Here is a 26,721-nt window from a genome sequence, read left to right as displayed (position 1 = left end):
CCCTGAGCCCTCCCGAGGGCTCCATCCTCCTGGCCCCGGGGGCCAAAGACCCCACCTCCCAATACAGTCACACTGGTGATGCAGGCTTCCACACCCAAATGAGTGGGGAGGCACAAGCCTGTCTTGTCTTTTTTCTAACAACAGTGGTTAAGGGGCACGTGGGTGGTTCAGTGGATTAAAGCCTCTGCCTTCGGCTCAGTTCATGATCTCAGGGTCCTGGGATCGAGCCCCGCACCGGGCTCTCTGCTCAGCAGGGAGCCTGCTTCCCCCCCCGCCCTCGCTTCCTGCCTCTCTGCCTACTTGTGATCTCTCTGTCAAATAAATAAAATCTTTAAAACAAAACAAAAAACAACAGTGGTTAACCTCTCTCGTGTTTAGAAGGCTCGGTATTTATGTGGATTTATCTAAAGCGCCGGAACTTCGTGGTTCCCTCCTTCCCTTTGTAGACACCCAGGCCGTGCACACCTGCTCTTCTGCCTGCCTGCCTTCGCTCTCCTTTCCAGCCGCCGTTCTTCTCGTCCATTCTGTATTGTTAGACAACGTCTCTCTCAGGCCCGTGAGCCAAGGTGTCATTTCATTGTGCTCTTGGTGAGGCAGTGATCAGTGCCTCTGGGTTTTCTCATAAAGAAGAATGTTTATTCTTGGGGCACCTGGGGAGGCTCAATTGGGTGAGCATCTGCCTTCTGCTCAGGTCACGATCTCGGGGGTCAAGTCCCGCATGGGCTCCTTGCTTAGCGGGGAGACTGCTTCCTGTTTCTCCCTCTGCCCTCCCCGCCACCCCGCTCATGCTCACTCTCTCTCACGCTCTTGGTCTCTCTCTCAAATAAATAAAATCTTAAAAAAAAAAAAAAAGGAAGAATGTTTATTCTCAACTGCCTCAAAAATTCTTCAGATGTAGTAAGAAACAAGATTGCAAATCTTACCCAATGGGGAGTTTACTGGGAAAGGAAATTGGCATTGGTGGTTTTCATCCAGATGAATTAGCTGTCGAAAGTCTGCTGGATTCCAAGGGCCTACTCTGATGCCACAGGTCACTGGAAGGCAAATGCCCGAGTTGGGGCCACATGTGGCAGGAGGTGACACCAGCGAGGGTTGGGCTGTGCACAGTCCAGGGACAAAAGGAGATGTGGTTGGGGAAGGATTAGATCTGTGCTCCAGGCGGGTAGAGGCCTCTTATGGGTCGAATGCCTCCGAGGTGTCTCCAGAGGATTTGGGATTTGGAATACTGAGGAAAGTGCCCTGTCTCCTCTCTTTAGGACCCTACCCAAAGAAGCTACGTGCAAATCCAGCTCAGAGCATAGGACTTGGCTCAGGAACTCATGAGACCGTCTTTGCGGACACCCTAGAACATCTATGATGAACCAGGAGGCCAAGTAGGTGACCTTGACCCTTCACCTCCTCTCTTTCCCTCCCACCCACTCCCTCACTCCCTTCCTAGTCCCTACCAAGACTGCTCCCTACCGGGCGCCTGGGTGGCTCAGTGGGCTAAGCCGCTGCCTTCAGCTCAGGTCATGATCTCAGGGTCCTGGGATTGAGTCCTGCATTGGGCTCTCTGCTCAGCAGGGAGCCTGCTTCCTCCTCTCTCTCTCTGCCTGCCTCTCTGTCAAATAAATAAACAAAATCTTTAAAAAAAAAAAAAAAAAAAAAAAAAAAGACTACTCCCTACCCAGATTAGCTCCGTGGGCTGCCCCTCGTACAACAAACCTCACCTTAGCCACCATTCAGCTTGAGAGTAAAGGTCATCAGACACGGAAGATCAGGGAGGGCATTGAGACAGAATCCAATCTACCCATTTTATAGATGTTGTGACTACGAGAATAGACTTGCTCAAGGCCAGACCATAAGTGAAGAAGCAGCTAGGATAGGCTAGTTTATGGTCCCATAATACCCACCAATGTCCTGGTAGCTTAGGACAATAAGAGCTTATTTCCGCTCCTGCTTCTTGACTCTTGTCAACCAACTAGGACCTCTCTTCCACATTATCCCCTTGCTGGGCCCCGGCAAAAGGAGTAGCCAAGATCTGGAATAGTGCTGGTCCCCAGGGTAGAGGAAAAGAAAGAACTTCGCGAACTGCATGTTGGAAATCTGCGCAGACATGACACGAGTCATTCTTTAGCATATTTCATTGACCAAAGCAAGTTTCGTGGCCATGGCTGACTTCAAGGGGGCAGGGGGTGCCGTCCAACCATGGGTCTAGGAGGAGGAGGAGAAGGAGAATATATGTGACCAATCCTAATACCTACCACAGAGAATTACAGGCAGAGCTGGGTCAGAACACTAGTCTTCCTACTCTGGGGCTGAGGATCTTTCTACTGTAGTCCTCTGTCTCCAAGGCTCTCTTCCATAGAAGCCTTACTGACTGATAATAATGTAATAGGCTTTTTTTTCTCGAGGGTGGTTTTCCTGAAAGGGCATGATGCTTTACCCCAAGGGGACCGAGGCTTCATGGCAGAAGCAAAGGCATTGTGTCATACGGGCAGGGTGGACACATTTGGGGGTAAGGGATTCCCCCAGAATTATACCATCTAGACACTCTTCACTTCCACCTGACACCTGGCTATCCTGGCTGATTTCTTTATGGGCATTGTGGACTTGGAACACCGTAGCCCAGAAAAGAAGCTGTGTCCTCGGCCATAACCACACCCTCTGACCAAGATCACACCAAGTCCAAGGACTTAGTCCTTGGCTGCTGCCGTCTAGGGCTCCAAGGCCTCCGAAATTTATTGACCCGACAGGCAGCAAATCTCAGTTCTGAGCCTGGCTCTGCCATGGACCTGCATGATGACCTTGGGTACATCCTTGGCCTTCGTCTTCCCATCTGTTCAGTGGGGATGGTGATCTCTGCCTACCGCATGGATGTGAGCATGCTTCATGAATTAAAACCCTGTGGCCGAGTGAGGAGCTATTGCTACCAGTCCGGGTGCCAAGGGATGGCCAGAGGGGGCTGGGGACACATGCCCTTGCTGGGAGTCAAGGGGAGCAGATGCAGTCTGAACCCCGGGGCATACAGTCCTGCACCCCAGCCTCTGAGAGTTGGTAAGGCTGCTCTTCCTGCATGAGCCTCCCACTCTTTTCGGATTTGGAAGTGGGGTCTCTGCAGTCATGAGGATTATATGAGACACATAAAGCACTTAGAACCACGCCTCACCCACAGTCTGTGCTTTCTAAGTGTTCGCTACTGTTCTTAAGGAAATAGTACCAGAAAGTAGATTTGGAGATGTGACAGCATTTTCCACCTTATGAGGGACCACCAGTTAGTTAAATCCCCAGGTTTTGGACATTTAAGTTGTTTCCGTTTTTATCTATTATAAATAACCTTGCAGTGAAACAGCTTTGTAATTATAATTTTTATGTACACTCATAATTATTTCCTAAGGCTAGAGTGCTAGAAACAGAATTCCCACATCATTTAAAAAAATTTTTTTAAGCTTTGCTATGTAGTTCCCCTTGATGTATATTGGTACCCCTACCTACCAACAGCTTATTTGAGTGCCAGTTTAGAAGGGGAAAATCTGCTGAGAGAGAAGGAGATGGTTTGTATTAGCTAGCACTCAGTTTCAGTGTAAATAGCAAAAATCCCTAAACAATAGTGCTTTAAACAGAAGTGTATCTCCTTGTCATGTCAGAGAAGTTCAGCCTTACCCTCCACCACTGGAGGAACTGGCTTCCACCTCATGGTCCTCTGTGGCTGCCCAAGGTGCAGCCATCACTTTGACATCCCAACTAAAAGGAGGAAGCGAAGAAGGATATACAACACTTCTACCTTTATCCCAGTGGCTAAAACTTAATAAGATGGCCTATTCTAACTGCAAGGGAGGCTGGGAAATAGAGCTTATTCCAGATGAGCAGGAAATATTCAGGAGTTCTAATACTAAGGAAGCAGGGGAGAACAGATTGGGCGTGCGGGGACCATGAGTTGTCTCTGCCATGAGCTGAGCTCAGAGAGCAGCACAAATAGGTCCATGGAAACGGGGAAAAATAAAGCCTTCTCAGGAAAGCATCCACAGGGGATGGACTGGACCCTTCCAGAGCCAGGACACAGGTACAGATAAGCAGGGGGTAAGAAGTACCAAAGAAGCAGGCTGTTCTCTGGGACTGATCCCTGGGCACAAGCAGGGAGACTCCACCAAGAAGCCACTTGTCTGCCTGCCCACGGCCCCCCAGATGTGAGACATGGTTCTTGACTACACCTTTGGCTTCCTACCAGCTGACTTGTCCCCCTGTTCGCCTGTCCCCCAGCTCACCTCTCCCCTGTCCCTGCAGGGCTGGCTCCTCATGGACCCCGATAGCCTCCAGCTGGGCACTGAGCACCTGTGGAACTGGCTTGTGAGGCTGCTCAGCAAAGACTCAGAATGGCTGAATGCCAAGGTGAAGTTCTTCCTCCCCAAGATGGACCTGTGCTCCGGGGACAAGGCCCAGGATGCCACACAGGGGGTCATCCTGCAGCTGAGAAGACTGCACGCTCAAGGCCGGGCCACGTGGCAGGCATTCATCCACTGCGTGTGCATGGAGCTGGACGTGCCGCTGGACCTCGAGGTGCCCCTGCTCAGTACCTGGGGCCACGGAGTCGGTAAGGGCAGGCGGGAGGGGTGCAGAGCAGCCGGCTGGCCCCTGTCACGGGGAGCCTGGGAGGCCCGGGAGGGCCAGGATCCATGCCTGAGTCACACGGGGGTGACGTGGTCAAGACAGGAGCAAAATTCTGTGTTTCTGAGCACTTCTCGAGTAAACTCCCAAGTTTCACCAAATCGGCTGGAGACCCAGAAGGCCCCTTCTTCCACCTTGCCTCACCCCAGGTGCCCAGAAAGGCTGGATACAGGGACAGAAAGGGCCGGTGTCCCATTCCAGCCAAGAAATTCCAGATGGCCCATCATTCTTTTTTTTTTTAAGATATTTTATTTTTTTATTTGACAGACAGAGATCACAAGTAGGCAGAGAGGCAGGCAGAGAGTGGGAAGCAAGCTCCCTGCTGAGCAGAGAGCCCAATGTGGGGCTCGATCCCAGGGTCCTGGGATCATGACTTGAGCCGAAGGCAGAGGCTTAACCCACTGAGCCACCCAGGTGCCCCGGCCCATCATTCTTATCGTGGTCAGGAGCAGCCATGGGCAGAGCCCTCCACCCCCTGCTGACAGGCACCCTTGTTCAGTTCTGGGCATGTTTTTTGGCAACTTCTACTTACACAGCATCGTGGGGAAATAGCACTGAGGGGCAGCAGTGTTCCTGGCGAGGAAGTGAGAACCCGCCTGGGGGCTCTAGCAGGAGGCAGAGTGTAGGGAATGCAGGGGGTTCACAGTGCATGTGTATAATCACACACACGTGTGTGCACTAGTGCACACGTGCACATGCCGAAACACATGTGCACATTTAGACATGCACACATGTACCTGCCCGTGTACAGACCTGCATGTACGCGCACATTTCTACCCACAGCTGCCTTCCCTGGTCGGGCCGAGTGTCGACCTCACTTCTCTCCTGCTGGGGACCCGCCCTGACAGATGAGCCCTGAGCCAGACACCGGGCCACAGCCAGTCCCAGAGCTGGTCCCAGAGCATCCCCCCACGTCCCCACAACATCTTCCATTCCCCCTCTCTTTCAGCGTTTCCCAGCCAGCTGGAGGCCAGTGAAGAAAGCCAGCCTGCCTCTCAGCTCCAGCACGGTGAGGCCCCGGGGGTGCGGAGTAAGAGGGGGGCAGTGAGGATGCTGAGGCCCCACCTCGCGCCCTGAAGGGGCAGACAGTGGCTGGGCACAGTCATTTCCCTTAAACCAGCCTCCTCATTCTGCAACACATCTGCACATATCCCCTCCCTGCCAACATGGATCCTAGGCACCCACCCCCCGCCCCCACCCCATCTCTCCCTCTGCAGCCCTAAAGGCTTTGGCCTGTCCTGATACCTGTTCCCAGAGGTCTAAGCTGGAATGTCCTGAGCGAGCAGGAAGGTGTCAGCCCTTGGGCAGTGCCGAGATCCCAGCCACTCTCACTAGAGGAGGCGTGTTCTCACCTTGTGCCCTAGCCTCAGGCCTCGTCCTCCAAACCCACAGACTCAGGCCCCACATCACTGAGATGCCCTGGGCCCCGATATTAACCCACAGACCACTGTCCACACCCTGGCAACCTTGGACTGATTTTTCGGGTAGAACACAGAGAGGTCAGTGATCAAATGGTGACCACCTCGGGATTCATGGGCCAACTTCTTATTTTTTTTATAGTGGCAAAATATACATGTCCATTTTTAAAGATTTTATGTATTTGAAAGAGAGAGTGAGCTCAAGCAGTGGGAAGGGGCAGAGGGAGAGGGAGAAGCAAATTCCTCAGTGAGCAGAGAGCCTGACCTCAGGCTCCATCCCAGGACGCTGAGATCATGATCTGAGCTGAGGGCAGATGCTTAACCGACTGGGCCACCCAGGCACCCCTATCTTAACCATTTTTTTAAATGTATTTTTTTAAAAGATTTTAATTATTTATTTGACAGAGAGAGAGAGATCACAGGCAGAGAGGCAGGCAGAGAGAAAGGAGGAAGCAGGCTCCCCGCAGAGCAGAGAGCCCGATGTGGGGCTGGATCCCAGGACCCTGAGATCATGACCTGAGCTAAAGGCAGCGGCTTAACCCACTGAGCCACCCAGTGGCCCGTTAACCATTCTTAAGTGCACAGTTCGGTGGTATTAAATTCACTCTTGGGTGACCATCACCACCATATATCTTCATCTTGGAAAGCTGAAACTCTGTCCCCACTGAACCATAGCTCCCCAGTCTCCTCTCCCCCAGCCCTGGGGAACAACCATTTTACTTTCTGTCTTTATGATTTGACCACTCTCAGTAGCTTTTATAAGTGGAACCATCTTGTGACCGGCTCATTTCACTCAACATCTTGTCCCTTGTCCGTGTCAGGATTTCCTTCCTTTGTGAGGCTGATGAACATTCCATGATCTGTGTACACCACCCTTGGCTTATCCATCCATCCACTGCTAAACTCTTGGGTTGCTTCCATAGTTAAGCTCTTGTGAATAATGCTGCTGTGAACATGGGTGAACAAATATTTCTTCAAAATCCTGCTTTCAGTTCTTTTTTTTTTTTTTTAAGATTTTATTTATTTATTTGACAGAGAGAAGTCACAAGTAGATGGAGAGGCAGGCAGAGAGAGAGAGAGAGAGGGAAGCAGGCTCCCCGCCGAACAGAGAGCCCGATGCGGGACTTGATCCCAGGACCCTGAGATCATGACCTGAGCCGAAGGCAGCGGCCTAACCCACTGAGCCACCCAGGCGCCCCTCTTTTTGAGTATATCTCAAAATCCAGGGTCATATGGCAGTTCTATCTTTAAATTTTTTGAGGCACTTCCGTACTGTTTTCTCATCCTCAGTGCCATTTTGCCTTCCCACCAGCAGCGCACATGGGTTGTGATTACTCTACATCCTCGCCAGCCCTTGTTTTCTGATTTTGAAAAATATAGTAGCTATCGTGATGGGTGTGAGGAGGTATTGATCTCATTGTAATTTTGATTTGCATTTCCCTAATGATTGGTGGTGCTGAGTGTCTTTCATGTGCTTATTGCCCATTCTTGTGCCTTCTTGGGAGCTGTGTCTCTTCAAGTTCTCTGTCCATTTTTTTTTAACTACTTTGTTCGTTTTGCTGTTGTTGAGGTTAGGGGTTCTTTATATATTCTGGATACTAATCCTTTTTCAGATCTATGTTTTACAGACCTCTCTCATTCTATAGGTTCTCTTTTTATTCCGTGGATAGTGTCTTCTGATGCACAAAATGTTTTTCACTTTCATCAAGCCTGTTTTGTTTGTTTTTTTCTTGTGTTCCCTGGGCCTTGGAGCCGTATCCAAGAAATCATTACCAAATCCAATGTTGTGAAGTTTTTGCCCTATGTATTCTTCTAAGAGTTTGATTGCTAGGGGTCTTATATCTGGGTTCTTGATCCATTTTGAGTTAATTTTTGTATGTGATGTTAAGAAAGGGTCCATCTTCATTCTTTTTTGTGTGGACACCCACTTTTCTCAGCACCACTTTTTGAAAAGATTGTCCATTCCACATTAAAAGGATTTGACACCCTTCTCAAAAATTATTTAACCATATATGTGAAGATTTCTTTCTGGGCTCTCTATTCTATTCCATTGGTCTATATATCTGTCTTTATGCCGGTTGCCACCCTAATTTGCTTACTGTAGCTCTGTAGTAAGCTTTGAAATCAGGAAGTATGAGCCTTCTAACTTTGTTCTTCTTTTTTCAAGAGTCTGTGGCTCTTTGGGGTCCCTTGGGATTCCAGACGAATTTTAGGATCCATCTTCCTATATCTGCAGAAAAGGTCGTTGGGATTTGACAGAAATTGTGTTGAATCTGTAGATTGTTTGGGGTAAGATTATGTTTTGTAGTTTTTTTTTTTTTTTAAGATTTTATTTATTTGACAGAGAAAGAGAGATCAGAGGTAGGTAGAGAGTCAGGCAAAGAGAGAGAGGGGGAAGCAGGCTCCCTGCTAAGCAGGCTCCCAGCCTCTTCGGAAAGGCTAAGCAGGGAGCCTGATGCGGGGCTTGATCCCAGGACCCTGAGATCATGACGTGAGCCGAAGGCAGAGGCTTAACCCACTGAGCCACGCAGGCCTCCCAGTGTTTTGTAGTTTTCATCATGCACGTTTTCCACCTTCTTGGTTAATGTTTAAACATTTTATTCTTTTGATGCTTTCGTAAAGGGAATTATTTTTGTAATTTCCCTTTTAGGTTGTTCATCTGTGCAGAAATGCAGCTCATTTTTATATGTCAACTTTGTATTCCTGCTACTTTGCTGAATTCATTGATTAGTTCCAAAAGATCCTTTTGTGGAGTTTTAAAGGTTCTCTACATATATGACCCTATCCTCTGCAAACAGGTTTTACTTCTTCCTTTCCAATTTAGATGTCTTTTATGACTTTTTCTTGCCTAATTACTCTGGCTAGGACTTCTAGTACTATGTTGAATAGAGGTGGTGAAAGCCTTTACCCCTGCCTTATTCCCGATCTTAAAGGGAAAGCTTTCCATCTTTCACCATTGTGTCTCAGGATGGCTGTGCACTCAGAACCTTTATTTCTATGGGAAGTATGGGCTTTTTACCATAGCTGTGCATGGCAGTAACATCAACAGGCTTCAACAGAAAACATCCACCCCATAATCCCAGCTCCCCAGCAGATCAAAACCATTTAGTCCTGGTCCCTTCTGGCCAGTACCTTTACCATTGAGCTGGTATAATTATCACATAGTTGTGACCAGACCTGAATGATGCTTAGCCAGTGGGTCCTTTATTAAGAGAGGACTTGGGGAATATTAAAATATCCTCAAACTGGTTCCAGTCCCTCTCAGGGGTCCCCAAATCTCCCTGCAGCCCAGCACTTTTACAGCCAACACCTATCAGGGAGAGGGTCCTGCCCAGGGGCTTCTCTGGTCACTGATGCCCGGCTGGGGGAGTATCCCACTTTACTTCTTCACATTTTTCCCTAAATCCTCTTTCCTCTCTTCTTCCCCTCTGTTCTCTCTCCCCTTCCTTCTTGTTTTCCTTCTTCCTCTTCTCCTTTCCCAGACTCTTCGGTAAGGCACTAAAGTATCTCTTAGGAATCCACAAAACAGTTAAGAATCTGAGAAACCAGTAAGGGAAGTGAGGAAACATGAGAGATGTCAAGTAAGGGTGATGAAACACACTGACCCCAGGGGGAGGGCGCAGAACTGGCCTAGTCCATTGAAAACCCCACTTTTCTAACCAGCAGTGGCCTCAACAAGACCTGCATCTTTCCCAAGCCATTCAATGGCCAAGGCTGAGTGTTTCTGAGGCTGCTGGCTGTGGGCCCAGCTTCCCGCATCCTGGCCTGGGAGATCAGCCATCCCAGAGCCTCCGAGTCTGTCACCCAGGCCTGGGACCCCCTTCTGCCAACAGAAACTGGTGTTGATGATTCAACCTCTACCCGCGGCCTGCCTTTGCCTTTGCCCTTGCCCAGGCCTGCCTTGGCCACTGCCTTTGCAGTGACACTTGTCTGTCTGTTTGTGACCTGGAGCTCCCCAAAGGTGCTTGGTGACCCCTCAACTCAGGCCCCCAGACTTCACCCCTTACTCTTCTCTCATTCTTTCCAGGCCTCAAGCGGCCTTATCAGAGCTGTGGGTCCTCACCCCGCCCGAAGCAGTGCAAGAAGCAGCAGCTAGGTGGGTACCAAGGTGGGGAAGGATCCAGACATCAGGACCTGCTCTGGGGCCAGGACACAGATCCTGGACTCTGTGCCCCGCTGATAAGCTCCCAGGAGCCCAACAACTCTGGTCTTCCTTCCAACAGAGATAGACTGGACGTCCTGGGTGGACAGGGGAGAGGTGACCAGTATGACCTCAGACTTGGGGCCTTATTGGCCAGTTTAGAGATGGGCAGAATACCAGGAAGATTTTCCCCCACCACAAGGCATGGGAGCTGCTGAGGACCGGCCAGGCCAGAGGGAGTAGAGTAGATGGAACTTCTCTCACTCTCCACCCATTGGCCAAAAGAATCCTTGTTCTCAACCAGCTGTCCCCAGCATCCCCTGACAGTGGCCCCAGTTCTTCCCCTGGGCCACCCAAGTTTTCCCGGGGATCCAACAATTAAAAAGTCAGTGCCCGGCATAGTAAGGGCCCAGCTTCCAGTTCTGACTGGCGAGTGCCTAGGCCTACAGGTGACTAGCCCTCACCCCTGGGGAATTGCAAAACTGAAATATTGGGTGGGGAAGAGGCTACTCAGATACAGAAGATGTTGCAATGGGAGGCCCCCCTTCCCCTCCCCCATCTCACCAACAACTTTACACCATCTATATTGTTGCAAAACAAACAGAGCCATGATCTGCGCTCCCCCAGCCGGACTTCTCCATTTGAATGGCCCCCAGAATCAAGGCTTCTGTAGAACTAGGAACCAGGGACTGGGGAACCAGTTCCTTCTAGGAATTGTGTGCTCTTGCCAATCCCCATGCCCTTGCACACACAGCTGAGGCTCCAGGCTCCCAACAGCCAGTGCTGGGGTGAGGGGATCTGGGGGTGGGAGGCCACTCATGCCTTGCCCTGCCCCCTGCAGAGTTGGCCCAGAGGTACCTGAAGCTACTGAAGACCTCCACCCAGCAACGCTATGGCAGTAAGATCCCTGGGCCAGGGCAACCCCTAGCCTTCCACCAGGCCTACATCCCCCCAATCCTGCAGTGGAGCCGGACCCCGACACCCTTCCGCACCCAGGAGGGGATGGCGCCGGGGGATCCCAAGGCAGAAGATGGTGCGGACGTGAGCATCCGGGACCTCTTCAGCACCAGGGCCGACAAGGGCCCGAGGGTGACGGTGCTCCTGGGGAAGGCGGGCATGGGCAAGACCACCCTGGCCCACCGGCTCTGCCAGAGGTGGGCTGACGGCCAGCTGGACCGCTTCCAGGCCCTGTTTCTTTTTGAGTTCCGCCAGCTCAACCTGATCACATGTCTCCTGACGCTGCCCCAGCTCCTTTTCGACCTGTACCTGAGCCCTGAGGCAGGCTCCGACCTGGTCTTCCAGTACCTGGAAGAGAATGCTAATGGAGTCCTGCTCATCTTTGATGGGCTGGACCAGGCCCTGCATCCCCGCTCCAGCAGAGGGCAGGCAGGTCCTGAGGACCCAAGTCCGGCCCTTGACCTCTTCTCCAGCCTCTGCCGGGGGACCCTGCTGCCCGGCTGCTGGGTATTGGCCACCTCCCGCCCAGGGAAGCTGCCCAACTGCCTGCCTACAGAGGCAGCCACAGTCCACATGTGGGGCTTTGATAGGCCGCGGGTGGAGGAGTACGTGGGCCGCTTCTTCCCGGACCAGCCGGGGCAGGAGGCAGCCCTGGCGGAGCTGCGGGGCAGCAGACACCTCCAGAGCTTGTGTGCCGTGCCTGCGCTCTGCCAGGTCACCTGCCTCTGCCTTCTCCGTCTGCTCCCGGGCAGCCCCCCAGGCCAGTCTGCGGCCCTCCTGCCCACCGTGACTCAGAACTATGTGCAGATGCTGTCCACCCTCGGCCCCCGTGGGTACCTGCCTCCCGAGGCCCTGCTGGAGCTCAGTGAGGTGGCCCTGATCGGCCTGCAGACCGGGAAGGTCATCTTCTCTGTAGGAGACATCCGCCCACCCACAATGGCCTTTGCGGCTGCCCTCAGTTTGCTGACCTCCTTCTGCATCTGCACTGGCCCGGGGCACCGGGACACAGGCTACGCCTTCACCCACCTCAGCCTACAGGAGTTTTTTGCTGCCTTGTACCTGATGACCAGCCCCAAGGTGGACGGAAATGCACTTGCCAGCCACATCACTCTCAGTTCTCGCTGGGTGCTGCGGACCAAAGCTAGGCCTGGCCTCTTAGACCACCTCCCCACCTTCCTGGCGGGGCTAGCGTCCCGTGCCTGCCGACCCTTCCTCAGCCTCGTGGCCCAGCGGGACGAGATGTGGGTGAGTGCCAGGCAGGCCGTGGTGATGCAAGCCTTGAGGAAGTTGGCCGCCCGCAGGCTCACGGGGCCGAAGATTGTGGCGCTCTGTCACTGCGTGGGTGAGACCCAGGAGCCTGAGCTGGCCAGTCTCATGGCCCAGAGTCTCCCCTGTCACCTGTCCTTCCACAATTTCCCACTGACCTATGCTGACCTGGCTGCCCTGACCAGCATCTTGGTGCACAGGAACGCCCCCATCCACCTAGATTTTGAGGGCTGCCCTCTGGAGCCCCACTGCCCTGAGGCCCTGGTGGGCTGTGAGCAGGTCGAAAATCTCAGGTGAGAGTAGGATCAGGGGAGGACGGGGGAGGCCCTGGGAGGGACCTGGGCTTCGGGAGAGTGGAGTTGGTCAGACCCTTGCCAGGGGAGGCTGGGCGTAGATCTTGAACGTGAGGACAGAGTCCAAACTGCCCCTCGACCCGAGAGCCGGTGCAGAAGCTCCCTTCCTTCTGAGACCTTAGGGTCCAGGTGTCCTTGCGTTGGCTGGGAATCTGCTGACTCTCCCTGTCCCTCTCAGCCGTAGACTGGAGCCTCTGACGCCAGAGGTGGTCTGACTTTGGGCAGGTTACTTAACCTCGCAGCCTGAGTTTCTTTGTCCCTAAAATGAATCAGTAATAATACCAACTCCATGAGGAGAGTTGTGAGAGTTGTGAGTTATTGTGAGAGCCTGGTAAGAGATTGCTGGGAAAACCCTCCTTAGCAAGTGCCTAGTGCACAGCAAAGGCTCAGTATGTGTAGCACGATTGAGAGAAAAGGTGAAGCCCAGAGAACCCAGTCCCCTGCCCCCCAGTACAGTGAGTGAAGTAATGTTGAATTTTGTGGAATGCTCAGAGGTAAGCGGTCCAGGTCTCTAAGCTGGCTGAGCTCCATGTGGTCATGCAGGGACCCAGGCCCCTCCCCCTGATGCTCCATCATCCCCTTGGGCATCTAGATCTGCATGGTCAAACCCGGGTCATGGGCATCTCTGCTCCAGCTTCAGGGAAGGGAAGGGAGCGTGCATTAGATACACCCAGTTTGTCAAAGCCCACACACATGGAGATGGGACACGTCCCTTTGGCTCACCTTTCAGTGAAGAGAACATATCTACATAGCCACTCTGAGCTGCATGGGAGGCTGGAAATGTGAGTGGGAAACTGTTCCCAGTTAGAGCTGCATCCGTGGAGAATGGGTTTCCGTGGGCAGTTACCAGTCTTTGCCATACTACGTGTTTCTTATTTCTACAAACAACAGCTCCTGCTACTACTATTAATGTCACCATTCAGTTCCATCTGGCAGAGGAAGGGGTGGGAGTGATGGCTTCTAAGCCCTGCCCAGCACTGAGGCTCTGCCATCTTGCTTCTTCCTGTGGCAGCTTTAAGAGCAGGAAGTGTGGGGATGCTTTTGCCGAAGCCCTCTCCAGGAGCCTGCCGACAATGGGGAGCCTGAAGAAGCTGGGGTGAGCCAGGGCTTGGGTCCTAGAGGAATCCTCAGCTAGAAATGCCTGGAACTCTCCCCTCTCCCTTTGACCCCGCACAGGGCAGATTCCTGGCCTACCCCCCTTTCCCACCCCCATTCTTGCCCACCACGTTTGCTTACCCTGTAGGTTAGCAGGAAGTAAGATCACTGCCCAAGGCATCAGCCACCTGGTGCAGGCTCTACGCCTCTGTCCACAGCTGGAGGAGGTCAGGTGAGTGATTTCCAGGTAGACCAGCTGGCTAGGGGGACAATTTATTTCCCAGGTCCCTGGGCTCCCCACCCCCACCCCAGAGCCTATAATGAGTCCTGCATTTTCCATCAGGATTGGGCCTGTTTTTCAGTGAGACCCAGAGAGGGGAAGCTTTGGTCCAAAAACGGGGTGGGGATAGATCCAGACACAAGTCTCCCCCAAACCTTGGAGCACTGCTACCTTCATCTAATAGTTGGGGCTGTCTCGAAGGACCTTGAGTTTTGAGGCCCCCGTTCTCCTCTTTCTGTGACCTTGAGAGAAGGGATGGCCATGTGTAGGCAGGTGTCAGGCACAATGGGTCCACACAAGTGCATGAAACACACACATACCTTCACACTTGTGCACATGTGTGTTCACACGTGCACTCGTCTGCTCACTTAAATACATTCCCTTCACATGCACATTCATAGCTGTATACATACTTGTGCATACTTAGAACCACATACCATTTAGTTGCAACTTACATGCTAACTGATCACATCTGTGCAGATATAGTCCTTCCTTGTGTTTGTGATGAGTAGCCCAGGAGGGATGGGGCTGGGGAGCATTCTCAAGAGCTCATGGGCAGAACCACCACGAGTTTGTAAGGCAACTTTAGGAGATTTAGAAGGGCACCCTTTTGTCCAGACCCATGCAACCTGACACTAAGTCATCCCACTTACTGAGTGGAGTGTTAGCCGGACCACAGCTCCTATCCCCTCAACTGGGTGCCTTTCTGTGGGATCACTGGCTGGCAGGAGAAAATACAAAGATCACTGTTAATAATCAGGAGGAAAAAAGTGTCAACAGGTTCACATTCCTAAACCTTTGCACTAACCAGAGCAATCATGCACAAAAGGACCCTTGCACTTCTGTCCCTTTGGCTAGGAACTCAGGCAAGGCTGGATTGGAGACTCCATTTGATGGGGAATTTGAGGTCAGAAAGAAAGTGCTTGGCCTAAGGTTCTGGGTGAGTCAAGACCAAAGCTGGGGCTGGAAGCAGCATCTCCTGTATCCCAGTCTAGACTCCACTTATCACCCAGGAGCCAGGAGGCCCTGATAAACTCTGGCCTCAGGCACATCCCAGATGTAGCCCTAAGAGCAGTGTTCTGGATGTCCTCTTCCTACCTCATGAGGCCTTCACAGCCCGTTATCCCGATCTCTTGGGCCATTAGGCAGGAAGTCCCCCTTGGGGCTGAATAGGGACAGACGTGAGGACAGCAGAGGGCTTCTTCTAGCTGGGCCTACTGGGTACTGTGGAGGAGGTCACCAACATATTGTGGGCCTATGACTTGGGGCAGCCATGTCACCTGCCAACTGGGGCCCCCAAGTCCCCCAGCTCCATGGCTGAGGGGCTGGGGCTCTCAGCTTTCAGGATAACCAGCTCAAGGACTGGGCTGTGCTGAACATCGTGGAGGTACTTCCTTGTTTGCCGCAGCTTCGGAAGCTTGAGTAAGCAATCTTTCCAACCCCTGCCTGAGCCCCTCACTCCCGGCCTGGGAAAGCAAAGAAAGTCTGGGGCCCCTGGGATATAGGATCCGCTCCTGATACCCTCGCCACAATCTTGCAGCCTGAGCCGCAACAATGTCTCCGTGTCAACACTTCTCTGCTTGACAAAGGTAGCAGTCGAATGTCCTACTGTCAGGACCCTGCAGGTCAGGTGAGCAAAAGAGGTGGAATCTGGGCCTTCAGAGGCTTGAGAAAAGGGAGGAGAGTGTAGGGAGTGGGGAATGCAGCACCATGTCTGCAGTACGTATGTATGTGGGCCTGAATCCGTTTTATTCACTTCAAGATCTCCAGAGCCCAGCTCAGGACTGGCACCTGGTACCCAGTATATAGTGGCTGAGCGGAACGATGCATGGATAGATGGGCAGAGGGTTGAAAGAGTGGGTCAACACATCTAGGAAGCGGTAGTTTTAGCTGCGGAATCCTGAGCCGCGTGTCGCTCTCCATGGTGCTGAACGGAGTGGGTCAAGTGCCGTCGCTCCTTACCCTAAAATACAGTTAATTCCCACAAAAGCTCTTTGCATTCCTAATTTCAAAAGTCCTCTCTGTAAATATTGTTTTCCTGACCTTTAAAAATACTCTCTCGGATTTATCAAGCAACGACAGTCACAAATTTTACTTGTCTGATTTGGGGCATTTCTGCCAGTTGTTTCTCTGTTGGTTATAATAAAATAGACTTCCTCTGGATGTCTGGGGCTGCAAGGGGAGTGCAGGTAGTGGGCGATGTGCTGCTTTCCAGTCCACCGGTTTCATGGCTCAGTGTCTGACTCTTGCAGGGAGGCAGACCTCATCTTCCTTCTTTCACCGCCCACAAAGACTGCTGCAGAGCTTCAAGGGTAAGAACCTAGGGAGGCGGTGGGTCTGGGCTCATTCCAAGGTGCAATCTGGGCTCAACCATTGGCAGAGTAAGATGGCCAAAAGAGAGCCTATGAAGATCTGGAATGTGGGGCTGCCCTGAGAAATACCTTTCTTCTCAAAGTTGACAAAGGACTTTACCTTCCTCTAGCATGTCTGGACCACATCTGGTCCCTGTGCTGGAGGGAGCATCCCCAGAAATCTCAGAGCAAGTCAAGCCCTTAGGGAAGGCATGACTATAGATTGGTGTTAGTATGTGGGAAAAGCTCTGGAAAATTCTTCCATCTAAAAAAAAGTGTGTGTGGGGGGGGGAGAAATGGTGATACCCACATCTCAGAGTACTCTGAGGATGAAACGAATTAATATACCGAAAATGCTTAAAACACCGCTGACATCCTGGTGACACTCAGATGCCGGCTAATCCAGCTGTGCATGGATTCCAGTTTGGCTGGTCCTGCATGGGCAAAGAAAGTGAAGCAGCCGTTCCGTGAGAGAACGTTCCAACTGGACTTTCTCTCACTCCTTCTCGGCTGACCAAGACTCACAGACTTGGTATAAAGTATGTCCCTGGGCAAGTCCTTTCCCTGCTCCGAGCTTCCGTTTCCTCACCCATACAACAATCTAGTCAGACCAGTATCTTTTTCCCCTCTGGCTGTATGGAGCTGAGATGCCCAGTATGGTAGCCACTAGCCACATGTGGCTAATTAAGTATATATTAATTAAAATTAAGTTTTAAAAAATGAACATTTTAAGTTTATCAGCCACATTAGCTGCATTCCAGGGACTCAATGGCCGTGGAAGACTAGTGTCTCCCACAGTGGATGGCGCAGATCTAAAACATTCTCTTCATTGTGGAAAGTTCTGTCAGATGGTGCCAATCTAGAGGTCTATGAAAACCTGGCCAGTAACATGCCAGCTTGTCTGCAGCCCCCACTCGTCCCGTGGCCCAGTAGGAGAGAGCCTGGAGGTGGCACAGTCTGGACCCACACACAGTCCATGCTCCCAGCCATTAGAACCACAGGCGGCACGTGTAGAAATAGAGAGCTTCACAACATAGGAATAGCAACTTCTTTTTGCTGAGCTTCAATTCTGTGCCCGTTCTGGGTGCTTGGCCAAACATTGTCTCATTTTTAGTCCTTCAATCACTGTGTGTTAGTGTCATTCCATCTTGGGAAAGAGACCATAGAAGCTCCGATAGGGGAAGTGACTTGGCCAAGGCCACACAGCTCTGGCAGAGCCAGAATTTGAATAAAGTTTATTTGTCCTCAAACATTTTGCTCTGGCTGCTTTGCTGAATAGCACATTTAGCTCCTCCAAACAACCATCTCTGTTACTCATTCCCGGTGGGTGGTGCCCTGGGCTCTTCAGGTGCGGAACCCAAGACAAGAGGTTTGGCCCTTCAGGCCCTGGACTCTAAGGCGAGGCCACTGTTGGATTTGTTCTTGCCAGAGCGCCAGACCTGCAGGGAAATGCTGGCCAGAGGGAAGAGGCTCAGAGTAGAAGTCTGACACTCAGGTACCTCTGTGGGCTCCATTGCCTTAAGGGGAGGGATATGGTAGGGGGATGGGGGGGTGCCTTCCTAGGAGAGGTATAGCAGGGGCGAGGAGGCTAAAAGGAAAAACAGGCATGGGGCAGAGAAAGGACCTGAATAACCCATCCTGGCCTGAATAAGGAACTTCTGTCATAACGGCAATAATTACAACTAATTTAATGGGCCCTTGCTACACACTGGGCACTGTAGTATTTGATATCCTTTTCTCACTGTAATTCTTTTGAAAACCCTGCCAAGTATACTTTATTATTCCTATTTGATAGAGAAGGAAAGTGAGGTTAAGGGCTTTGTCTAAGGTTGCCCAGTTACTAAGAAGCAGGACCAGGATGAGACCCTGGTCTGACTGCCTCCTGACTCCTCTGGCTCCCACTCCCGGCAGTGGCCCTTGGGGCCGGAGGAGGTGTGGTGTTGCTTCTTGTCCTGAGCACCCCTGCATCCACCCTCACTCCAGGCTCCAGCAGTGTGAGCTCAGGTTCCATGAAGCACAGGAGCTCATAGCCCAGCTCCAGGAAGGCCCCCGCCTGGATGAAGTGGAGTGAGTATTACAGAAAGTGCTGGGGTGGGAGGTGGGTGGGGGGCAGGGCACTGTCTGAAGGGCCCCCACTTTGGGCGCGTGATGTAAGGAAGGGCATGCTGCCTCATTAAGAATCTGGGGAGGTGCGCCTGGGTGGCTCAGTGGGTTAAGCCTCTGCCTTCAGCTCAGGTCATGATATCAGGGTGCTGGGATTGAGCCCTGCATCAGGCTCTCTGCTTGGCGGGGAGCCTGCTTCCCCCTTTCTCTCTGCCTGGCTCTTTGCCTACTTGTGATCTCTCTTTCTGTCAAATAAATAAAATCTTAAAAAAAAAGAACCTGGGGAACTCAGACCACCATGGCATCTACCACTGTTCAGCACTTGCCCTCGACCAGGCTTTTTTGCATATATCCTCTCATTTGATTTTACCGTCTCTGAGATGTGTAAGTATTATTACTATGCACACTTCATGGAGGAGGAAATTGAACTACACGGAGGCTAAGTTTGCTCAAGGTCACACAGCTAGGAAGAGTCCAGGCCAGGGTTCAAACTCAGACAGTCTGACTCCCACCAGCCTTGTCCTTGTAAGCGGTGTCATTGAGAGCTGCAAAGTAGAGACCTTATCACATGTGTCTTCCAAACCACAGCCCTCAGGGTCCCTTCCCCCGTCTTCCTCTCAGAGTACAGTGAGATCACCTTCCCTTTTGGGGCTGGAGAAGTTCTGTTAATGCCCAGCTCCTTTGAGAGTAGGGCTTGGGATTGGTAGAGGCCCTGTCATGTCCCCAGGACCGGGGACCCTTGCTAGGACTATGCCAGGAAATCAAATGGGCATGAGGGTGGAGTGATGGACTGCTGTGGTGTGAGGAGAGCAGCCCCAACCTAGGGAAGGATGAATGGGTGAGGACCTTGGTGACTAGAGCTTGAACCTTGACCTTGTCCCACTGAGAGAAGCAAGACAGGATTAGAAGTTTCTGCAAAACACAGGACATCACCAAGCCTGAGCCTCCCCCACACCTGCCCTGGTGCTCTCACCTGCAGTATGGCCTCATCACCCACCTGGCTAGCCAGACCAGACATCTCTCAGCTCCTGCACCCTCCCCCAGAGCCAGCCCATCCCACATCTACCCACCACTTACATAGCTCTCAACACCACCCTCTTTTCATCCACTTCCCCCATCCAAACCACTCTCACTCCTCACCCAGATGACCCATCAGCCTCCTCACTGGGTTCCCTGCTTCGACACTGGCCACTTCCATGTAGCAAAGAGTGACCTGCATTTCACTGCTCACTGCTGCCTGCCCCCCCTTTACGCCTTCCCACTGCTCGTGGTGAAGCCCAAATCCTAAAATCCTGTGTGATCCAAAACGCTGCCTCCAGCCCACCAAGCCCCATCTGACCCTGTCCTGTCACTGAGATCTTCAGTCCTACACAGTGCCTTCCTTTCAGCTCCTCCAATGGGCTATGCCCCAGGACCTTTGAATGAGCTGCTCCCAATACCAGGAACATCTTTCCCCCATCTCTGTCCCACCCCTTACCTACTGAGCTCCTGGTGCTTCAAGCAAGTAGTTCCAACATCAGGGAATGTTTCCCTGATGCCCATGGTAGATCTGATGCCCCTAAAATCATGGAGTTTATCATAAGAAGCAATTACGCAGGTTGGAGCATAAAAAAGCAGCTGGGGTGGGGCCTTGAAATTAGGCTGCCTGGGTTCAAACCCCAGGTCCACCTTTCAGGAGGTGCTTTAACCTCTGTCTACCTCGATTTGCTCATCACTAAGATGAGGATAGTAACAGGGCCTGCCCCACAGGGTCCTTATGAGGATGAAATGTCCAGTAATGGTAGAAGCAACTGGACCAGTCAGGACTCATCATACACAGCCTTGTGGTGTTTATCATTATTAGGACTCATTTACCAGAGTGCTGCTTTGCCTAAAGTCAAGGAGGGACTGTGCGAGTGCTAAGGCTGAAGGGGGGGGGGGGCCGCCCCAATGGCACAAGTCATGGGGACCCCTCTATCTCAGCCTTTCAGGAAACCAGCTGGACAATGAGGGCTGTCGACTGATGGCAGAGGCTGCCTCTCAGCTGCACATCGCCAGGAGTCTGGAGTGAGTCACCGGCGTCACTGCTGGGTTGTGGGGGGTGAGGGGAGCCCCAGAGAGAGCCCCAGCTAGACCCTGGCACCCCGGTCTGCACCTGCAGTGGCCAAAGATAGTGCTGCTCCACTGACCTGCTCTCCCCCAACACCAGCAAAGCTGGAGCGGAGTCTGCCCATGACTTGCCTTTGCCTCTGGCAGGAGCCCCTGTCTCGGTTCCAACAACTAAAACCCCCCAGCGTGTGTAGAGCGGGTTCCTCGTACTTCAATGGCTAGTGCTCTAGTTCATCCTTGCAACAGCCCTGGGGCGGGGTGGGTGTTGTACTGCGCGTTGCATTAGGGTTCGGGGTGGGTGGGTTTTAGGGTGTTGAAGTGGGAAGAGGTGTGTTAGGGTGGGGCTACGGTGCCAAATTAAGGGGTGGGTTGGGGTTTGGGTGGGGTGTGTTGAGATCTTAGCATGCAGCGTGGGTCGGGTAGGGGAATGGTGAGGTTGAGTAACATGGTTTGGGATCTTGCCTTAGGAGTTCAGCCCTGACTCTGTCCCTTAGTAGCCTCAACATCATTTAATGTCTCTGGGCCTCAGTTTCTCCATTTGTAAAATGGGATGAAAATGGTGGTGATTTTTCAGACCAGGAGGCAGACCTAGAGAGGTGAAAACAGTGAGTCTGCTCTTCCCACACAAGCTGTGGAACCTTGTTCTCTGAGTGGGACAGCGAGGTCCTGAAGCTCTTGGCTCTTGGCTCATGGCCCAGGATCCTTCAAGATACCCTGGTTAAGGACCCAGGACATCCCAAGAGTGGCAGCAAGCTACTGTGCCAGGAGGAGGGGACTGGAGCCTTCTAGGCCTGAGGACTTGAGCTGCCTGCTGACTGCCACCTCCTCCTCCTCTCCACAGCCTCAGCGACAACGGGCTCTCTGTGGATGGGGTATACTGTGTGCTGAGTGCAGTGAGCATGTGCCGGACCCTGGCAGAGCTACACATCAGGTAGGACCTCCCAGTGGACCCCAGTCACCCACTCCTCCCTCCAGCCTGGAGCTCCGGGGCTCTCCCAACATCCTCTTGAAGACCTTAGCATTCTTTCCGGGCCCAGGCCTTTGGGACCTGGAGGAGATGCTGCTGGTGCCCCACCACACCCTCTTTTCCCAGCTGCTATGAATTGGCTGCTTACAGCTTAGACCTTCTCCAGAAAACTACCTCAGGCTAATAGGAGCCACGGATGACACCTGGCCGGTCGTCCTCCCAGTTCCCCCAACCAGGAGTGGCCAATGACAGAGCCAGGGCCATCACTCCCTAGCCCCCTTGCCGCAGGTGGGACAAACCTTTGGTGCCCTTTACGCTCCAGAGCTCCCTGTGGGATCAGGCTGAGGACCTGCTCTGTTCTGCTTCCCTTGGTCCCTTCCCAGCTTCTCCTGAGAGCAGGCCCCCAGGACATCACAGACAGAAGTGATCAGGTGAGGCTCGGCCCTCTACCCCATTGGGAGGCTCAGGCTCTGCTTCTAGGAAACCTGACCCGAGGCAGTGCCCAGCCTTACCTTATTTCTGTAAGTCTCCGGATTCAGTCTGGGGAGCTGAGGCCAGGTGCTATATTACTGTCAATGCAATCCCCACCCCGAGGGGCTCTAACCGAGTAGGGTGGTCCCTGCTTTAAACGCCCCTTGAAGGAGGAGAGAGACACCGATTAACCCAAAAGAGAGATGAGCGGACCTTGATTCACCGTAGGTAATGATCCAATAAAGGATCCTCACCTCGTTCCAAATGGTGCTCCGTTCATTTCTAGGGATTTACACTAAAGAAATCAACTGGGGCAAACACATTTAGATACAGGAATGTTCGCCACAGTGTTGTTTATAATAGGGGACAATGAACATGCCTTAAATATGTAGCCATTGGGTAGGAGATAAGTAAACTGAGTTACCTTCAGAGAGAAAAACTCAATGAAAAATGATGATACAGGTACAGTCTTAGTCTAGAGGGATGACTGTAATATAACTTTAATTCACCATTTCTATAGTAAAGCTTCTGAAACATACTCGAAAGGTAGGGAGAATGGCAAACACTCCAGCTCCCACCAATAATTATCAACGTTTTTGTCACCCGTATTTCACCTATCCCTTGAAAAATTACGTTTTAAATAAGAATCTGTCCTTTAATCCTATTGATTAAGAAGAAAAAAAGGAAGAGCATTCATTGCATTTTAAAAACAAAAGACTTTAAGCCCCCATTCCCAAATGTTATCCGCAGAAGAGGTGGTGGGTGATTTTTCTTGATTTTCTTCTTTCTTTTATTTGAAAGTTCTCCACATGGAAGAAGTATGAGCTCTGCAATGAGTAATGTGTATTTAGAGGCGCTTGGGTGGCCTTCAGCTCAGGTCATGATCCCAGGGTCCTGGGATCAAGCCCTGCATCAGGGTCCCTGCTCAGCGTGGAGTCTGCTTCTTCTTCTCCCTTTGCCCCTCCCCCTTCTTGTGTTCTTTCTCACTGTCTCGCAAGTAAACACATAAAATCTTTAAAAAGGAAGGGAGGAAGGAAGGAAGGAAGGAAAGAAAGAAATGTGTATTTAACAGTCCGTTTACACAGTCAAGTTTAGAGATGCTCCTGCTGTACGTTACAACCCCCTGTGCACTGTCAGCACCTGTCCTGGAGCTGGCAGTGACCTCTGGCAGTGACCTCCCTGTGCTGGGTTGAGTGCCTTCACCTGAGGGTTCACACAGCAGAGGAGGGTTTCAGCCTGAGGCAGAGAAAAGGCAGAACTGAAGTTTTCTCTCAAGGGCTTTCCAGGAAACGAGGGCTGGTAAGTTTGCAAAATCTCTGTGGTAGAAAGATTCCAGGTGCCCAGAAGCTCAGGAAGTCACTGCAGAGTCAGGGGAGATGGCCTCAGCTAGAGGCCCAGGAATGGCGCCTTTGAGGTCCCTCCGGGCCAGGTTAGAAAATGGCCCCAGGACCCCCCTCAGCCTCTTGTCTCCTTCCTGTCTTCTCTCTCGGCAGCCTGCTGCACAAAACTGTGGTCTTCACGTTTGCCCCAGAGCAGGAGGAGCAGAAGGGGACCTGGGACAGGTAGGGCCCCACATCATCCGGGCCCTGTCCTGAGCCAGGCCCAGACCCTCCCCGACCTCCACCGCTGGACAGCATCACTCAGCTCACAGGGGACCGAGACAGACTCACAAAGGAGCAGGAAGCCAGCAGGCTTGGCAAGGGACGCAGCCCAGAGGAGAGGAATGTCAGAGGAACGACTGCCCCCCCCATTTCCCTGTGACCCGGAATGGCCTCCTGGGGTGAGGGTGGGGTAGCCAGGGAGCCTTTTCCCCAGACACGGAGGCCCTCGGGCATAAACCCTAAGGATCTGCAGATCGCTTGGCCAGTAGCTCTGATTTTGGTTAGGACCTTCTGGCTCCCTCTGGCCCATGCCATGTTAAAGCCATGTCCATACCTTGTCCCAGCGAGAGGCTGCGAGATTTATCCCGGGTCACACAGCCAGGATGCCTAGAAGCCCCGGGGGAAGCAGGGTCTCCAGGCCTCGGGTGGAGACTGAACGGTGGGTGGTAAGGCTGAGGCCGGAGACTGGCTCAGAGTGTGCTCAGCCCTGCCGTGGTATGTGTCCCTCTAGGACTGTGCTGCCGGTCAGCCTGACATGCCAGATGCCCTCTGAGCTGCCCCCGCGCCCCGCAGCAATCAGGTACAGAGATGGCCTTCCTCTGCTCAAAGCCCCTCACAGGCCTCCAGCCCCCAGGCCTCCCTGGAGGACACAACCTGCCTGTCCAGGAGTTGTGGCCTGGCTTCCCTGCCTGCCACCTTCCCCACCTTGGGCCCCCCACTTGTCTTAGCTCCCCTGGCCTCCAGCAGCTGATGGGTGGTGGGGACTCTGGATGGAGAGAATGGGGACATGTGTCACCTGCTTTCCTCATCCTGGGGCTGAGTTCAACCCCTATAGGGCTCCTGTCCATGTTCTGGCTTCTCACTTATTCTGTGTCCATCTAAATCTCTCTGTCTGTCTGTCTCTGTTGTTCCTTATTTCTCTTGTATTTTCTGTTTCTCTGTCTTTGCTTGCTGCCCCTTCTGTCATTGTCTGTCTGTCCTCCCCTGGTGCTGTGTGTGCAGGTGTGTGTGCATGTGTGTAGGTGTGCACATGTGTAGGTACCCTTGTGTACATGTGTGTAGGTGTGTGTGCATGTGTGTGTAGGTGTGTGTTTGCAGATGCATGTGTAGGTGCGTGTGTGTAGTAGGTGCATGTGTGCATGTAGGTGCACATCCCTATGTATGCCTGCATGCATAAGCACACGAGCTTGTGTGCGTGTCCGTGTGTCTGCAGCCATCTCCACTGTCTCTCATCTCGGTGTCTCTCCATCTTGGTCTCCCTGTGTCTCTGACTGGCCCTCGGCTGCCTGTGCAGTCTTAGGTGTGTGCTGGTGAGTCTCTGTCTCTCTGGATGCCAGACACGTCCCTCTTCTTCCAGCCTCTCTGCCTGCATGCCTGGGGGCGGTGGCCGCTGTTGTCTCTGTTCTGAGGGGCCGCCCTTCCTCCTCTGCAGGCTGACACACTGCGGCTTGCAGGCCACGCACCTAGAGCAGCTCTGCAGGGCGCTGAGAGGAAGCTGCCACCTCGGTCAGCTGGAGTGAGTGGCGGTGGCTGGGGGGTGGGGTGGGGGTGGGGCTCACAGGCAGCAGGTGTTTGCCTGAGTGGTTTTGTTTTGACTTTTTTAAGATTGTGATCAGCGGTGTTTCCCTGCTGCAATCAGGAACCCCTAAGGGAGTCCGGGCAGGGTTGTAGCCCTTCCCCCTAAAACATAGGTCCCGACATATGACCCCCTCTAAAGCCCCTCCCTGACCCCCAAGGGTCACGAGCCTCGGGATGGAAGTTGGGTAGGAAGGAAACTCCAGCAGACGGGGGGGGGGGGGGGGGGGGGATCTGCTGAGACCTGGCCTGGTCGCCCAGGGCCCTGTGCCAGTTTCAGGAGAAGCAGAGTGACTGAGCCACAGAGGTGGAGATGCAGAGCTCCTGCGGCCGGGTGTGCCCACCCGCCCCTAACCTGCTTTCGCTGTTGCCCCTCCCAGCTTCTCAGGCAACGCTCTGGGAGACGAAGGTGTGGCCCAGCTGGCTCAGCTCCTCCCAGGGCTGGGAGCTCTGCAGTCCTTGGAGTAAGTAGCCAACTAGACGAAGCCTCTAGGCTTGTCCTCATCCCGAGGAGGGTGTGTGTGTGTGTGTGTGTGTGTGTGTGTGTGTCCTTCTGTGTCCAGTCTCATTCCTTCCTGGGGGTTTTGTAAAGACTGAATCAGAAAACACACGTCAATCACCCAGTCCCGTCCCTGGCACATGGGACGTGCACACAGAGGGTAGTTCACTGTCCCGAGTCTCAGGAAGAGAGACTGGCCTCTGGGACTCAGGGATCCAGCTGCCGATCTAAGGTTGTACTTCTTGAACCTGACTTTGTGGCTCTGCACAGGCTCTCTGGGAGGCCCAGGCCACCTGGGACCATGCGAGCTTGGGTGGGAAGCATTAGCTAACGGTTAGTTAACTACCCAAATGACTGGGAGCCCTTCTGGGCCTGGGTGGCTGGGAGGGGCTGTTGCTAGGCTACAGGCTGGCTGGGGAGGATGTGTACCAGACAGGACGCCCCGGCAGGATGCCCAGTGCAGCTGAGAGCAGAGAGGGGGGAGATGTTCAGTGCAGGCGGGAAAGCCCTGGGAGGTGACCAGTAGCCTCCAGACTTTGCCTGCAACAGATCAGAGTTTCCGGATTCTAGAAGGCCCCTGTGTTTTGGGCTCCCACATATCCTTCTCCTCCTCCTAAGTTCTTCGGGGCTACAGTGAGAGGAGAGAGCTCGCACCTGTTGGATTCTCTGTGTGACCTTAGGCAAGTTCCATGACCTCTCTGGGCTTCAGGTTCTCAGGGAACACCTAAAGTGGGGGGGGAGGGGGCGCGTACGCTTGCGCCTATGGATGTGGTAGGGGGCTTTGGTTTTGGCTACAACTTTAGAATGGGTTCTAGCCTGAGGGCCCTGCCTTCTCAGTCTTTCTGGGGGATCTGGGAAAATGGGGTTGCCTCTGTTCCTGTTCCGGCCTGTTTGTGGGCATTGCAGGCAAAT

The 26,721-nt window shown here is 52.8% G+C and overlaps 1 protein-coding gene across 8 annotated transcripts in view; it reads left to right on the top strand.

The window, feature by feature from the left end:
* Positions 1–26,721, top strand: part of NLRC5 (NLR family CARD domain containing 5) — an 85,721-nt gene that overhangs the window by 25,287 nt on the left and 33,713 nt on the right. For all 8 annotated transcript variants that reach the window (XR_009348921.1, XM_059153361.1, XM_059153359.1 and 5 more), the window contains exons 2-19: positions 1,257–1,373; positions 4,264–4,570; positions 5,594–5,653; positions 10,090–10,158; positions 11,045–12,719; positions 13,792–13,875; positions 14,023–14,106; positions 15,493–15,576; positions 15,695–15,784; positions 16,407–16,466; positions 17,935–18,000; positions 18,489–18,572; positions 20,571–20,654; positions 21,538–21,627; positions 23,628–23,696; positions 24,247–24,315; positions 25,168–25,251; positions 25,691–25,774. Coding sequence is in view for 7 of the 8 variants with exons in the window: in XM_059153361.1 (XP_059009344.1) it covers positions 4,276–4,570; positions 5,594–5,653; positions 10,090–10,158; positions 11,045–12,719; positions 13,792–13,875; positions 14,023–14,106; positions 15,493–15,576; positions 15,695–15,784; positions 16,407–16,466; positions 17,935–18,000; positions 18,489–18,572; positions 20,571–20,654; positions 21,538–21,627; positions 23,628–23,696; positions 24,247–24,315; positions 25,168–25,251; positions 25,691–25,774 (3,131 nt within the window). In the remaining variant the exon portion in view is untranslated. The remainder of the gene's footprint in view (positions 1–1,256; positions 1,374–4,263; positions 4,571–5,593; positions 5,654–10,089; positions 10,159–11,044; positions 12,720–13,791; positions 13,876–14,022; positions 14,107–15,492; positions 15,577–15,694; positions 15,785–16,406; positions 16,467–17,934; positions 18,001–18,488; positions 18,573–20,570; positions 20,655–21,537; positions 21,628–23,627; positions 23,697–24,246; positions 24,316–25,167; positions 25,252–25,690; positions 25,775–26,721) is intronic.

Source organism: Mustela lutreola, chromosome 16, assembly GCF_030435805.1.
Source record: "Mustela lutreola isolate mMusLut2 chromosome 16, mMusLut2.pri, whole genome shotgun sequence".
NCBI lineage: Eukaryota > Metazoa > Chordata > Mammalia > Carnivora > Mustelidae > Mustela > Mustela lutreola.
This window is presented reverse-complemented; position numbering and strand designations above follow the sequence as displayed.